General features: G+C 40.5%; 3 protein-coding genes across 4 annotated transcripts; all 3 read left to right on the top strand.

The window, feature by feature from the left end:
• Positions 1-3,078: 3,078 nt before the first annotated feature.
• Positions 3,079-5,468, top strand: zfpl1 (zinc finger protein-like 1). Of its 2 annotated transcripts, none has more exons than XM_037270604.1 (8): positions 3,079-3,256; positions 3,426-3,533; positions 3,621-3,732; positions 3,860-4,053; positions 4,195-4,273; positions 4,363-4,542; positions 4,639-4,756; positions 4,830-5,468. In XM_037270604.1, exons 2-8 carry the CDS (start codon positions 3,432-3,434, stop codon positions 5,014-5,016), a joined length of 972 nt encoding a protein of 323 aa, XP_037126499.1. In that variant the 5' UTR covers positions 3,079-3,256; positions 3,426-3,431; the 3' UTR covers positions 5,017-5,468. The 2 variants fall into 2 exon arrangements, with proteins under 2 accessions (XP_037126499.1, XP_037126500.1); XM_037270605.1 differs by having other exon boundaries at positions 3,080-3,256; positions 4,369-4,542.
• A 473-nt stretch (positions 5,469-5,941) lies between these two features.
• On the top strand, positions 5,942-11,855 carry si:dkey-273o13.3 (protein split ends). The gene is made up of 8 exons (XM_037270085.1): positions 5,942-6,667; positions 6,858-7,027; positions 7,099-9,037; positions 9,422-9,450; positions 9,530-9,682; positions 9,762-9,828; positions 9,913-10,017; positions 10,091-11,855. The coding sequence occupies exons 2-8, from the start codon at positions 6,885-6,887 to the stop codon at positions 10,886-10,888; spliced, it is 3,234 nt and encodes a 1,077-aa protein (XP_037125980.1). The 5' UTR covers positions 5,942-6,667; positions 6,858-6,884; the 3' UTR covers positions 10,889-11,855.
• Positions 11,766-13,755, top strand: rom1a (retinal outer segment membrane protein 1a). The gene is made up of 5 exons (XM_037270599.1): positions 11,766-11,855; positions 11,978-12,219; positions 12,448-12,878; positions 12,944-13,190; positions 13,251-13,755. Exons 2-5 carry the CDS (start codon positions 12,070-12,072, stop codon positions 13,455-13,457), a joined length of 1,035 nt encoding a protein of 344 aa, XP_037126494.1. The 5' UTR covers positions 11,766-11,855; positions 11,978-12,069; the 3' UTR covers positions 13,458-13,755.
• The last annotated feature ends 554 nt before the right edge of the window (positions 13,756-14,309 follow it).

Consider the following 14,309-nt stretch of genomic DNA (forward strand, 5'->3'; position numbering starts at 1 on the left):
GGTTTTGGGGTTGGGTTGGTTGGTTTGTTTTTGTTTTTGTTTTTGTTTTTGTTTTGTTTTGTTTTGTTTTGTTTTGTTTTGTTTTGTTTTGTTTTGTTTTGTTTTGTTTTGTTTTGTTTTGTTTTGTTTTGTTTTGTTTTGTTTTGTTTTGTTTTGTTTTGTTTTGTTTTGTTTTGTTTTGTTTTGTTTTGTTTTGTTTCATTACATAATGAATCATTAAACATAAAAAAGGCAATTCTCACCTTCATATAAACCTTTTCTGCTACCCTCAAAGCCCGAAAAACAACTAACTGTCCTTGAAGTATTCCCGCAGTGTATAGTTTATGTTGCATTATTTTAGCAATCAATTACAAGCGGGATGGCGAGCATTCGGCCCAAGGTTCCCAATAATTCTTTGACATCATCATAAGAAGCCTTGTGGCATTCCCAAGGAGGATCTTGGCGAGTTGGGAGTGTTGATTTAATGTGTAGATTTGCTGTCTCGTAAATCGAGGCCTCTTGAGACTTTAACGGTGATTACATGCAAGCCAAAGAAGTAATAAAAGTCCAGGGCATGGATAGGGGTTGGACTCTTCCATTTATGAAGGTTGGCAAATTCTCCTCTTTGGTATTGTTTGTGTTTCATGTTTTTGCAGAAATAAAGCATGGACTGGATTCTTTAGTTTTTCAGAAGTAATCAAATCAATAGCTGCTTTAAAAAAGTGTGCATGTTGCTGTTCAGCAGTGATCTGCCATTTTGCTCATTGAGCAAAATGACTCGACCCCACCGTCTAAGTGCATCAGACCTCTCCTGTCTTTTATAAGATTACGGGCTTGAAAATTAAATAGAAGCATGTGAAAAGGTTGGGAGGGCTGCAAGGCAGGGCTAAGGTAATGTCACAGTTTCGGATCTTTATTGGGAGAGGCACAAATACGTGTGACGTGCACAACCACATGTACACACATACACACAATTGCCTGTATTGATTAGTTGCAAAAAAACAGTTGAGGTCAGCAGACTGAATTTCTTTGTCTCTGTCTCTCGCATTCCATTTGTCTCTGTCTGATTCGATACTCGACATGCCCCATCAGGGGGTCTCGCTTTATACACTTGTGCAGCCCACCTCCCCAGGCCTGCTCTTAACACACGGCGGTTTCCTTAAGTCTTTCATTGACACACACCCGATCAATCAGTCAATTTAGTTTCATTCCAAGAGAAATCTGATGGATCTGCTTTTTGTCCTGATAAAGTTTGCTGTGGCAAATCAGACAATTTGCTTCTGACCACTGATTTGTTTTTGGTTCTTTTTTTAATTGCACCACATATTTTGCACATAATGAAAATGATCTTGTGTCAAATATTTATCACAGCAAAGCTTGAATAAATCAAATGAAATGTCTATTTTGACAAAATACACTAAGTATAACAGGGTTAACGTTGTCTTTTGTCGTTCCCTCTGAAAGCAAATACAGTTGTGAAAACTAACATAGCTAGACAACATCACCCCCAAGTGAGTGTTTTAAAAGAAATTGTAAAAAAAAATCTATCAATATGTCATAGTGCCATAGCACATTATTTTTATTGTCAACACTACTTCGGATTTCAAGCAAGCTTGGATCTGAGCCTAGCAGATAGAGCTGATGACTGATCGATAACAGCCAGACCAATCAGTCATTGCTCCCCCTACCTCCCCCCCACCTCCGCCACCCCGGCCCAACCCGACAACCTCTCTGATCACTCCCAACTGCCATAGCCGCAGGGCTCATTTGTCCTCCAGTGCAGGTGTCATTTGTCTTCACATTTGCTTTCCATCTGATAGTTCAAGTGCTTTCCAGATGCCCTTTGCGTGTGTCTTTACAATTGTCACTGATTTATGTGTCCTTGAAGACGCTTTCAATTCATGCTCATCTGGGCTCAGATTAAAAAAAAAAAAAAAAATCCATTTAATTACTTTAGATGGTTTTTCAGTGCAGGTGAAAATATGTTTGTATGAATTCTTCATTTTGAATAAATGTAAAAGTGCGTGTTGACATATGACAAGGAATATTTTGGTGCAATTCAGATTTTTTTTATTTATTTTTTTTATAATGGTTGTCATTGTCTAAGTGTGATTGTCCCTCCACTTTTAGAGCAGCAGCTTTGAATTATTATAACACCCCAGGTGTCTATCAGGGATGGCCAGTCGTTTTATGACCATCATTTCCTCCACTTACAATCCTTCACTATTTCATTCCACCTCATTTGCATTTACATTTTGGAAATTTGGCAGCCACGAGTCTCTGGAGTGACTAGAAATGTTGCTTCTTATCACAATCTCATTGGTTGAAATGAACATACGCATTCAGTAAAGATCAAATCGTTTTAGAGGTGAGATAACCATAAGAAAATGAAATGTTACAGCCCAGAAAAATTAGTTCTTCAACCTCAGTTATGTCTGCAAATGCAATCAAGTGGCTTAATTAACTTAAAGGAATTACCAGTTTAAAAAATGTTTAAGCATCAACATAGTAACGTTGTCATGACAATGTTTTGGGGGTCAAAGGAACTCTCAGAATAAAAGCAGGATGCATATCCCTATTTGTTCAGGCCAGTCTCGTGTTGATGAATCAGTATGTACGCCACCTGCTGACGAAACCCCCGAAATGCAACTGGACCGGCTGCACAGAGATGTTGTTTGGCATCTAAATGCATTGTTTTCCTTTTGTGTAATAGGCAATTTTTAGATATCTCACGGGGTTTTTTTCCACCAAAATACAGCATTATACTGTATTATTCATCTATTTTATTTTTTTTATGAGAAAAATATTGTATCAGTTAACCATTCTCTGCTTTATTATTGCAGCACAAGAGACATATTGGGGATTTTTTTTTTTTATCTGTCAAGGGATTACAATATAACAGAATGGTCAGTATGTCTGACATACAGGATTACCACTAAATTATTAGATTAATAAGTGAGTTTTGTCTTGCTTTTCAAAAACTTCAAACTACAAAGAAAATCAAATGAAAAAAAGAAATAACCTAATTTGACGCACTGTATACTCCACGGCAATAGGTGGCGCCCGTTCATACGATGAGCGACAGGAAGTGCGTGGCTGTAACCGGAAGAGACGTGGCACATAAACAGAAGCAGGAAGAAACCAGCTACACTCAAGTCAACTCATGACAGCTTCCACCCGAATCATTAGTTCATCAAAATTCCCACATAGAACAAGTTTTATGTCATCCTTACAACATTCCCTAAAGCCACCGGGACTTGATTAAAGTCTATTACAGGTAAGGTTGGCGTTAGCGTGTCAACATTTGGATTGCTAGCATAATTAGCATGCTAACCATACTCTGATGAGCCACCCTAATGTCGCGTTCTGTCACGTTGGATACATGTAACTCTAAGATGAGTAAACGCTGGTAAAGATAAAGTGATTTTTTATTTTTTTAACCACAGGAGGCTATGGGTCTCTGCAAGTGTCCAAAGAGGAAGGTGACCAATTTATTCTGCTTTGAGCATCGTGTAAATGTGTGCGAACATTGCCTCGTCTCCAACCACAACAAGGTCAGTGGGAGAAACCCAAAAAGATGCATGAGCATTTATATGTTTAATCATAATGAAATCATTCACTTTCTCCTGCGCTCCCCTCAGTGTATTGTACAATCATATCTGCAATGGCTTCAGGACAGTGATTATAACCCAAACTGTACTTTGTGCAATAATCCGCTGATTGCTGAAGACACCATCAGACTTATCTGCTATGGTGAGATTTTTGTCTTCTTCTATACAGCTCTATTACGTTGTATTGCACTGACCAAAATCACAATTCATATTGGTATGTTCCACCAATATCAAGTATTTCAGTCAGCGATGCGTTGATTGTTTTTCAGATGTTTTTCACTGGACTTGTCTCAACAATTTGGCCTCCCGCCTGCCCCTCCATACGGCTCCAGCAGGATACCAGTGTCCCAGTTGTCAGGGTCCAGTGTTCCCCCCCTCCAACCTAGCCAGCCCGGTTGCCGATGTGCTTAAAGAGCAACTGTCATCTGTTAACTGGGCTAGAGCGGGTTTAGGGTTGCCACTGGTAAGGAGTAGTAACTCCAATGATTTTTCTTTTCAAAATGTGCATTCATGTGAAACTTCATTAGGAATACCTTGGAATAAAATCTTCAATGATAAAACTCTTAACGATGTGTACATACTGTCTGTACATGTTCAAATCCAGATTTACGACCCAGTCGATACCCTTCAGGAGGTCTCGGCTAATGATGTTACAGACTACACTGACTGGTCGTCATTTAATGGTGAGTGGAAATGTTTACACCTCTTTATATCTTTGTGTAATTGTTTTTGAAACAAAGCAGATCGATCGTTTACTTTCTTTCTTTTGGGGTTACAGCACAAGAACAGAGTCACAGTTACCACAGCCGCTCCTACAATGCCAGCCCCAACCAAGCGCCAAATAATGCTTCATCCCCAGAAGAGGACAACTTGGGGAATGTGGATCCAAATAACAGAGATCACTCTATTGTCAACTTTCCAGATGAGAATACATGCGTTACAATTCATGCAGGTAAAGACTTTGGTGAGTGGCTGTAACCGTTTTATTTTGCAGGGTGTAAAATTGGTTTAATCCTGCAAATCTGGGCAATGAATACAAAATATTCAGGGTCATCGCCAAGAAAGATCTACGACACGAGGGACAACAGCTCTAGCAGACAGATGGATTTTGATGATGACAAGTACAGACGACGACCAACGTTGGGCTGGTTTGCACAAATTCTCAAGTAAGTCATATATTTCTAGAATTTTATAAATTATAATTGATGTGTAACAAACACTCAGTTGATTTTCTTTCAGGAATTGCACGGGCTCAAAGCGAACGGCTCTGTCTTGGAAACAGCGCGTCTTCATGTTCATTTTGGTTGGTGTAGTGGGATTCTTTACTTTGATTATCGTCATGGCGAAACTTGGACGTGCCTCAGCTGGTTTAGACCCAAATTTAGATCCTCTTTTAAATCCACACATCCGTGTGGGCAAAAACTGAAATCAGGCATTGATTACTTATTTTTACCCACCTCCGCACCGCATTTATACTGTCATGTGTAGGAAAAGAAAATATTGGCACGCTAGTACATGAATTGGCCGCTAGAGGGAGACATTTACCCACCAGGAACTGGGACCATCTCACAAAGCGTTCTTTCCATGAACGACCAACAAAGCTGTATTCTAATGAACAGGTCGAATGGGGAGAATATTTATATTAACCAGTTGACAAACGTTTAAAAACGAAATTGTTGAATCCTTCACTATGATGTTTATAGTTGTGAATGTAAAAATGGCTTCCACATTAATTGCGAAATGCAGTCATATACCTAATTATTAACACGTGTTTGTTTTCTTTTGAAATTGAGTGCTTTTAGATATATTATTTATGTTAATCTGTTGGTTTGGGGTCCTTTTTGATTATACATTAAATGGGAATACTACAGAATTTCATAATTGTGGTGCTTATTCATGAAATAATCCAAAATTGAGGAAGAATTCAGTTCTCGACTCGCAAACCATTTACAGTGCAAGTTTTTTTTTTTTTTTTTTTTTTTAAGTCATTACAAAAATTATACAATTTTCTTAACCTAGATAAACTGATGTTTACATTGTTAGTTATTTTCTAAATAATGAAACTTTTGCAAGAAGGTAAAACCAAACCTACAAAGAGAAATTTAATGAATTGACTTACTGGTGAGCAATACAGAGACACTCAAATAATTTCCACAGCTCTACTCTGTTGGATCCAGAGTTTAATTATGTCCTCTGGGGGAAGTCATTGAACTTAATAGAAGCGTCACTGATTATGCTGTGCTTGGTTGGGTTCGCAATAGTTACAGATGATATAAAAGCTCTTCACCTCAGTGTCTCGATAGTCGGAAGAGTTGAAAATATAGGTTGTGCCATGCATTTCATAACACCAAGCAGTGACTCATGTTGTTCTGCGGAATCACTGGAAGAACCTCCGGCAAGCCGAGTCTGGAATATTCACAAGTACATCCTGTTAGCTTTGCATGCGTTCTTCTACGTCTTCCGATTTTCCATTGCGTTAGCTTACTGGAGCTTTTCACATTGATATCTAGTCCGTCGACGCAGGGAAAGGTTATTAATATCTGCAGTTCCACAGAAGCCATATTCTGTTTTGTCCACTACAAAGCATTCAGTTGATTCCTCAACATTCCGGCATTAATTTATGTAACATTTTATGGTTGGATTGTCATGCTATTGGAATTCAATATAGTTCTCACTAACTTTGAGTGTTAGATTGCCCATTGCATTGACATAATAGGGTCAACGTGATCAATAGGCCACCACATGCATACAGTAAGTTTTGCTGTCTGTAATATTTATTTCTTCTCCCACTGATGAAAAAAAAATTGACATTTAAACACAGGATGCATTCTTTATTTATTTTTCTTATCCATCTCAGAGAACACATTTTCTCAAATGTGCTACGAAAGCACACCTCGAAACTCACAACTGACCCCTCTGTCATTGGGTGACACTGCAGTCTATTGAATTGTGCGTGTGTGTGTGTGTCACACGCTTCACCGTTCAATTGGGAAGGGCATCACACAGAATGTCATTTAGCTTCTGGGACAAAGCATCAGTAAGCATCTCCACTTCATCCCGGTGGATACTTTGAGACGGTAAGTAAACATATCAGCTGTGTGATGCAATAGTTTTATGAATTAATTGGTTAACTGAGTCGAGTAATGAAAAGTAATTATCACCGCTTTGTCATATAATTGTCATTTAAATACAACTTCAATCAATGTACGTTGTTTATTTAAATGTAAGTTGATGACTGGACTTAATGAAATATTTCACCCCCAACAGAAGATTTGAAGGTTCCAAATATCTGAAATGTGTGACCAACAAAAAAAAGTCAAGAACAAAAAAACAGAAGGCAAAAGTCAAGAAATGAAACACCATCACTCCAAACAAACTCACGGTCACCTACATCATCGTCAAAAGAAGTTCCATCAGTCGGATGAGGACAACCAAGAGTGAGTTTTTAAATTCATATCAATGATTGACATTTCATCTTTTCAACGCCCATGTTCTGTTTTTGAAATAGCACCCATTCAACAGCGGAGGACAGCTTGCTAAGTGATCACGTCTCGCATCGTTACCATCGCAAGCAACATCGTGGCCAGCTTTCTCTATCTGAAACCTCTTTCACTTCATCATACGGTTCTTCTTCATCCACTTTCTCCTCTTCATCAACAACCGCCTCTTCATCTTCTTCATCATCCACGTCAGCATCTTCCTCGAGTCTGTCGTCGGAGAATAGCAGTGAAGGTTCCGAGGAATTTCTTCTTAGGAGGCCCCAGCATTCACAGTCTTGTAATAACATTTCTGAAAAGCACAAGTACATCGAAGAAGAAGAAGACACCGCACCTTTGATTGGAACCAGTGGTCACCCAGGCAAGCCGAAACAGGCAAAAGGCAAGTCTTCTCATAATGGCTCCAAGCAAGGCACCCGGAAGAAGACTCGTGACACAGCAAGTTTCCGCAAATCTAAATCTATGGAGGCCCTCACGTTCCCCTCCGAAAACGAGGGGAACGAAGAAGAACAAGAAAGGAGAAAAAATGAAATCAGAAAGAATTTATTGAAGGAGAAAATGAAATTCTCTGCCTTTCTCAATGAGATCACTCGACAAGTTCTCAGCCCCATGAGACTCACTACTCTGGGCGTTACAGATGCTCAGAAACCGAGCATCACCGAGTCGGCTTCCAGCAAGTCCGAGGACAAGAGGCGACACCAGAGGAGTCGACCTGTCAGCGCCGACTCTGTTACCTCCAGCCAATATTCTCATTCTCAGCTTTCAAAGTCAAACTCGTCCCACCATCATCGTGGGCATGACTCTCCAGACTCACCCAAAAGCTGCACTGACATAAGTTATTTGGAAAGACATCCATCATGGTCCCAAACATCTCAACATTGCTCACGGTCACCCAGTTGGAAACAGAACCGCCGTCGGAACCAAGGAGATATTCAACGGTGTCATCATAGCCCGAGTTATCACAGATACGCCCGTGACAAAAGTCCTCATCGTCATCGTAGATGTTACAGTCCCGTCTCATATTCCAGTTATGAAGATTGCGACAGTTCCAGCTATCATCACAACAAACGTTCTCCTCACAATCACTATGAAGACGACCGTGACGGAGGACGCTACGGCACTTTAACTCATTCCCGTCATCATGACCCGGCTAATCCTCAGCAGGGTGAAGATCATCTCCATTATCGCCGAGGATACTTTCCTCGCCACGGAGGTCGTCACTCTCCAACGTATTATCATGAAGAGCACCACAACCATCATCAGCAAATTCGCAATAGCCTATCACAGCACCACAAAGACCGTCCAAATAAAGGTCATCACCATAGCAACCATTTAAATACAAAACGTCCAACGACGCCGCGTCATGGAAACCAAGCCCAAAACGATAAACCAAAACATCACCATGGAGACCCCCGTGACCTCGCTCACCATCACGGCTTAAAAGACCAACATCATCCTAATCGTCAACATGGAGATCAGATCCTGCAACAAAACCATAGTGTCCATGGAGATGGACGGCCCCACCAGAGATCCAAATCTAGTGAATTTGGAGACCATCATAAACCAAGTCATCATCATCACCATGGCGATGACCACAAGGCGGTACAGCAACCTGACAGCCAGAATTCCCATCAAGAGCACCGCTATGGAGCTCATCACATTCCAAAACGTCCCCATTATCATGGAGACAGCCCAAGCCATGAAGATCGCCACAACAGTTCTCACCATCAGCATCACCATGGCAACCACAACAGTGAAATCCATGAAAACCACCTTGGGGATCCAAGTCATCCTGAGCCACATCTGCACAAACATGAGCCGCAACATGAGGAGAAGCACCGTCACATAAAAGGGGAGTCTGCCGTCAGGTTGCCTCCAACCAGGAAGATGAACACCACCTCCGGTCGAGACGAGGAACAAACCGACTTCACCGTCCCATCGATACCGCAAGTACGTCATTTTTTTAAGACAGGGTTCTATAAAGTTGACAATTGCTTTAAATGGAATTTCCGTTCTTCATTGATTCCTCTATTAATCATCCATTCAGGAAGTTCCCTTTTTAAAACCCAAATCAATCATTTCCATGTTCAGCTTGCTTGATTATAGGCTACGCAAAGGGTTTGAATAATTTGCTCCTTTATTGATTTTTCTTTCAGTGTGCGTGTCACCATTTTCACTAGTCATCACAAAACAGATTATAAAATATTACAAAAAGTATCTATAATGATGATCTTGTCTCAATTTACTCACAAATCGACGTCATGTAAAATCTGAGTCTGCTTTATTAAATACAAGTCTGATATATTCACATCCAACTTTATTCCTTCTTAATAGGAACCAACTCGTGAAATGGACAAAATTACGTAAGTGTGATTTGCTCTTTGCTAAGAAGTAACAATTTGGAGAAGCATGTGAACGAAGATGAACCCTTCGTCTTTGCAGGCTCCCCAAAGGAGAGAATGAAGGTCAACGTTTATTGACGTCAGCAGTCAAGATGGAGTGTTTTGGAGATTTTTTAAACAGTCATAAGGTTTTGGAAGAAGAGCTCCAGAGGACGCGTATGGAATTGAGCAACCTCACAGAGAGTTTTAAAATGTAATGAGAAATATTATCTCTAAAACTTCACGTCTGGGTGTAAAGGAAATCTCAATCTGTTATTTTATCTTGTTTTTAGACTCCATGAAAATTGTTCATCCACACAACAAACAAATAGCCTACTGGAGCAAAAATTGAACTCGGTGGTAAACCCCCAACATTTACGTTTCTATTTTTTGTCCGAAATGTGAATTGTCCCCATGCACTTTGACCTTTTATTCTTTTGACAGACTAAAAGCATGGAAGGAGAGCGCCAGAGGTTGAGCCGACGTATTTCAGCATTGACGGAACAGCTGACCTCAGCCAAGTATACCAACAATGTGGAAACATTTAATGTAAGACCTCCAAGATTTAAGTAGATGAGTGGACATTAAAAAAATATATATTCAGGTTCTATCTGATTTTCAGGTCAATTCCATGCTGAGCGAACCCAACGACCATTTTTTTCCAGACGATGCCATCAGTCAATTTATGCTCCCTCTGGCACCTCCTCCAGTCCAGTTCATGGACAGCCAAAACTACGAGAAGGTCAAAGCTGCAGGGCAGGAACAATGTCTGGGGTCGGTTCCAGAGGAGGAGGAGTCGGACTGGTCAGAAATGGGGGAAGAGATCCCGAGATTTCTCCTAACAAACAGAAATCAAGCATGGCCGCCCGGGGAAGCAGACATGGACAAAGACAGCGAGTCAGAGGAAATTCTCTGTCTTCACTCTCCTCAACCTCTGCAGGTACCTCATCTCAAATTCACCATCCACAATGAGATTTTACCTGCCCCACCAGGCAATGCTTGCCTCTCAGCTATAACAGATGAGAGCGCATTTCAGATGGCCGCCAGCCAGAACCTTGGCTCGACCATATTGATCAGGTCAACTAGCCTAGAGCAAATCCCGCTTGCGTGCCATCAAATGCCAAAGGAACTGAGAGGCACGGAAGCCATGATGGACCTCCACCACCCTGGGGATGAAGCTATTGATGATTTAGACAATGAGATCATCCATCATTGGAGAAGAAACAATGACAGGGATGGAAGGGCATTGGAAGCTGATAGCGCCCCCTGCAGTCTGCAGTCTGTTGAGCAGATGCTCAACCAGTTCATGTGCAAAGAACCTCAGTCCAGTGAGGGGATATGTCAGAGAAGGTCTGACATGCATGGATGGACAGGCGGGATTGCAGAGGAGGTTTTAGGAGGGGAGCAAACACAGCTGTGATAAAAGAAACAAAAAAATGGTTTGCTGAATTCAGTATATATAACTTATTTTGCTAATTTTTCCCCCCCTTCCCGTTTTATTCAGCAGATTTGAATGATCTTTTTAGAAAAATCCAGCCATTACCTTTGAATGTGAAGAAATATCCTAAAATACCCTCAAGGACTCCTGCTTGTAAATACTTCAAAAAAGTAGTCAAAGATTTGGAAGTGGAATTTGAAAGAATTTTGTAGATATGCTATTCTGTATAAATGCAATTTGAAGAAACGTTGATGGTTTTTCCTGTGTAAATATATTTCTCTGTAAAAAAAAAAAATAAAAAAAAAAAATATAAGGAAAATTATTCACGTCTGCTCTGACCACATAATTACAGGAATGAAATAAACAAATGGGAAAATAAATAAATCATTGATCTGCAATGTTATGAATGAATAGTGTGCTTGTTTAGGTTTCATTTATCTTCTGTGAAAATATTTGACACATTTAAATTCTCATGTCAATTGCCTGGTGAGCTATCCAGGGTGACCTCACCTCTCTCCTCGTGTCAGCTGAGATAGACTCCACCCCCTGACCTTGCACGAGATACGGTAGGTATTGATCATGGATATTCTGAAATGTGGCTTATATGCAATGCTGTGGAGAATGTCAATATCCTAATTATTATATTTTTCTTCACAGAAATCATGTTAATATATAATAAATAGAAGGTTAGGGTTAGCATGTAAGTTTTGTCACTTAACGGGTAGCTATCACTCTTGTTTTCTCAAATCCACTTTGTCATCAGTGTCTGTTTGATGGATGCTGAGCAGACAATGGCCTGGATTCTCCTGACCACCTTAATAGGATAGGCAGGCATTAGCATTAAGACGCTCCCAGCGTTCAGGTTTGCCAAATCCACTGTGTGGAGCTGCATCGCAGTCGGTGGTTATTTGTGGACTTTTTTTCAGCACTTTTGGGAGACAAAAATAAGGTGACCTGATATGTGCCTGTAGTTTGTGTTATTCTCGATGTAGCATTTTACACAAATGTCTTATTTTTGTAGATTTTGAGTTGTACTGCTGTTGCAGTTTCAGTTTGAATCTGAATTTTCAGACAAAAACAGCCTCGTCCCACCCCGACGTGCTGTCGCCGTTCTCCTTCCCCTACTTCCCCCCCGGTAAGGCTCGGAGCTCCTCGCTGCAACCATGGTGGTGATGAAGATGAAGTTCCCCTTTGAGAAAAGGGTGAAGCTTGCCCAGGGATTGTGGCTCCTGTCCTGGTGTGCCACAGTAGCCGGGGCGGTCACGTTCGCCCTCGGGTGCGTTCTCAAGACAGAGCTACGAAGGAGGGCAGAGGTACAGTTTATTATTTCTAAGCTTTTGACTTGATGGTTTAAAAAAAAAAAAAAAAATTATTGAAATCTGGAGACCTCCAGTTCAATACACTTGGGCCCACTTGACTCATTTGATCAACCAAATCCTGAACATCTTCCAGAAATATGGACAAAAAAATAATCTGGTTTTATTTATGCTTAACATTACTTTTGACATATTTTCATTCCATTTTATGTGACTCTCCTGCAGGTCATGGATAATGCCGACATACATATCGTGCCCAACACCCTCATGATAGTTGGTCTGGCCTCCTTGGGCATCAACTACTTTGCATCGAAGATCTGCCAGGATGCCTTGGATGCTGGCAGATTTCCTCGCTGGAAGACCTTTTTGAAGCCCTACTTTGCCGTTTCTTGTTTCTTCACTGTGCTCATGCTGCTAGCGATCATCATGAGCTATGCCATGAAGGGCAATCTGGAGTCTTCTCTGAAGGTCGGCCTGAGAAACGGCATCCGCTTTTATAAAGACACAGACACCCCCGGACGTTGTTTCCAGAAGCAGAACATCGATCGCTTGCAGATGGACTTTCAATGTTGCGGAAATAACGATCATAGGGATTGGTTTGAGGTTCAGTGGATCAGCAATCGCTACCTTGATTTCAACTCCAACGAAGTAAAAGTGTAAGTCCTGTTTGCTAGACATTAGACAACAAATGAATTTTTGTAAACAATCCTATTTTTTTCAGCCGCGTCAAGAGCAACGTCGACGGCCGATACTTGGTAGACGGAGTCCCGTTCAGTTGCTGTAATCCTAGTTCTCCTCGACCATGCATCCAATATCATCTTACCAACAATTCAGCTCATTATAATTACGAGTACGAGACAGAGGAGCTCAACATCTACCTGCGAGGCTGCAGGGAGGCCCTGCTCAACTACTTCATGGGTCTGATGAACACCATTGGGGCTGGAGTCCTCTCAGTCTTCCTCTTACAGGTGCACATTGCAAAAATGTTTTTTTGTTATTCCTGAATAACACCACCTCCTCATTTCCAGGGTTCCGTGCTGGTGAGTTTGCGCTTCCTGCAGACCTCCATGGAGGCAGTAGCAGGGGAGGAGAACACGGAGATTGAGACAGAAGGATACTTACTGGAGAAGGGAGTGAAAGATACCTTCATGGAGTACTTTGACCCTGTGCTCAAGTTCCTGTTGCTTAAAAACCAGGTACAGGAAGGCACTCCTGAAGGCACAGTAACCGCCTAAACACAAAAGTCGGACATGTAAATTTTTTTTTTTCTTTTGCCTGTCACTTTAAGTACCTGGTATAGATAGATCAACAAAGATACATTATTTATTGTGAATAGATATTTTACAAAGCAATTATATGAAATTGGAAGTTTTATGACATATGTGCCACAACACAGTGGTTAGGAGTCATTACAATGAAAAACAGAAGAATTGCAGTATTTGTAGGACAGATTCTTGGGCTCAAAACATTTGTATGTAGTATTTATTCTTGTTTTTACTTTGATAGATATAATTACATTTCATTGAAATTTCATTTTGTATGTCCATTTTTAATTATCATGCATATCACCCACCATTAGATAATGCATTTTCTTATTCTGTTTGGCTCCTGTAATGGAGAACAATTGGCTCCTGTAATGGAGAACAATTGGATTAAGAAAACCGATTAAACTACTTCAGTGATGCACTGAAAGCCATTAAGAGTGTCCTCTAATTTGACACCTCAGTTAACCCCGTTAATCTCCTTCGTTAATACTAAACCTGCTGCCCTTGCAGTCTCATATTGTAGCAGCATTGCAAAACTAATTCATTTTAATGTATATGTTGTTGTATAACATTGTAAATAAAATAATAATGAAACAAATCAAAGTGAGTATGCACTATGTAATGGGACTCATTGGGCTTTCATTAAACACTTAAGTCAGTTCATTCCTTCTCTGAAATCCTTTTACAGTGTAATCTATTGGAGACAGTGGATAGCAATTTTATTAAAAAGGCTTTTATAAAACCTGGGTGACTGTTCTGACATTATTATTATTATTATTATTATTATTCAACACTCACTGCACACTTTTTTTTTCGCTGACC

Source organism: Syngnathus acus, chromosome 14 (assembly GCF_901709675.1).
Source record: "Syngnathus acus chromosome 14, fSynAcu1.2, whole genome shotgun sequence".
Classification (NCBI taxonomy): domain Eukaryota; kingdom Metazoa; phylum Chordata; class Actinopteri; order Syngnathiformes; family Syngnathidae; genus Syngnathus; species Syngnathus acus.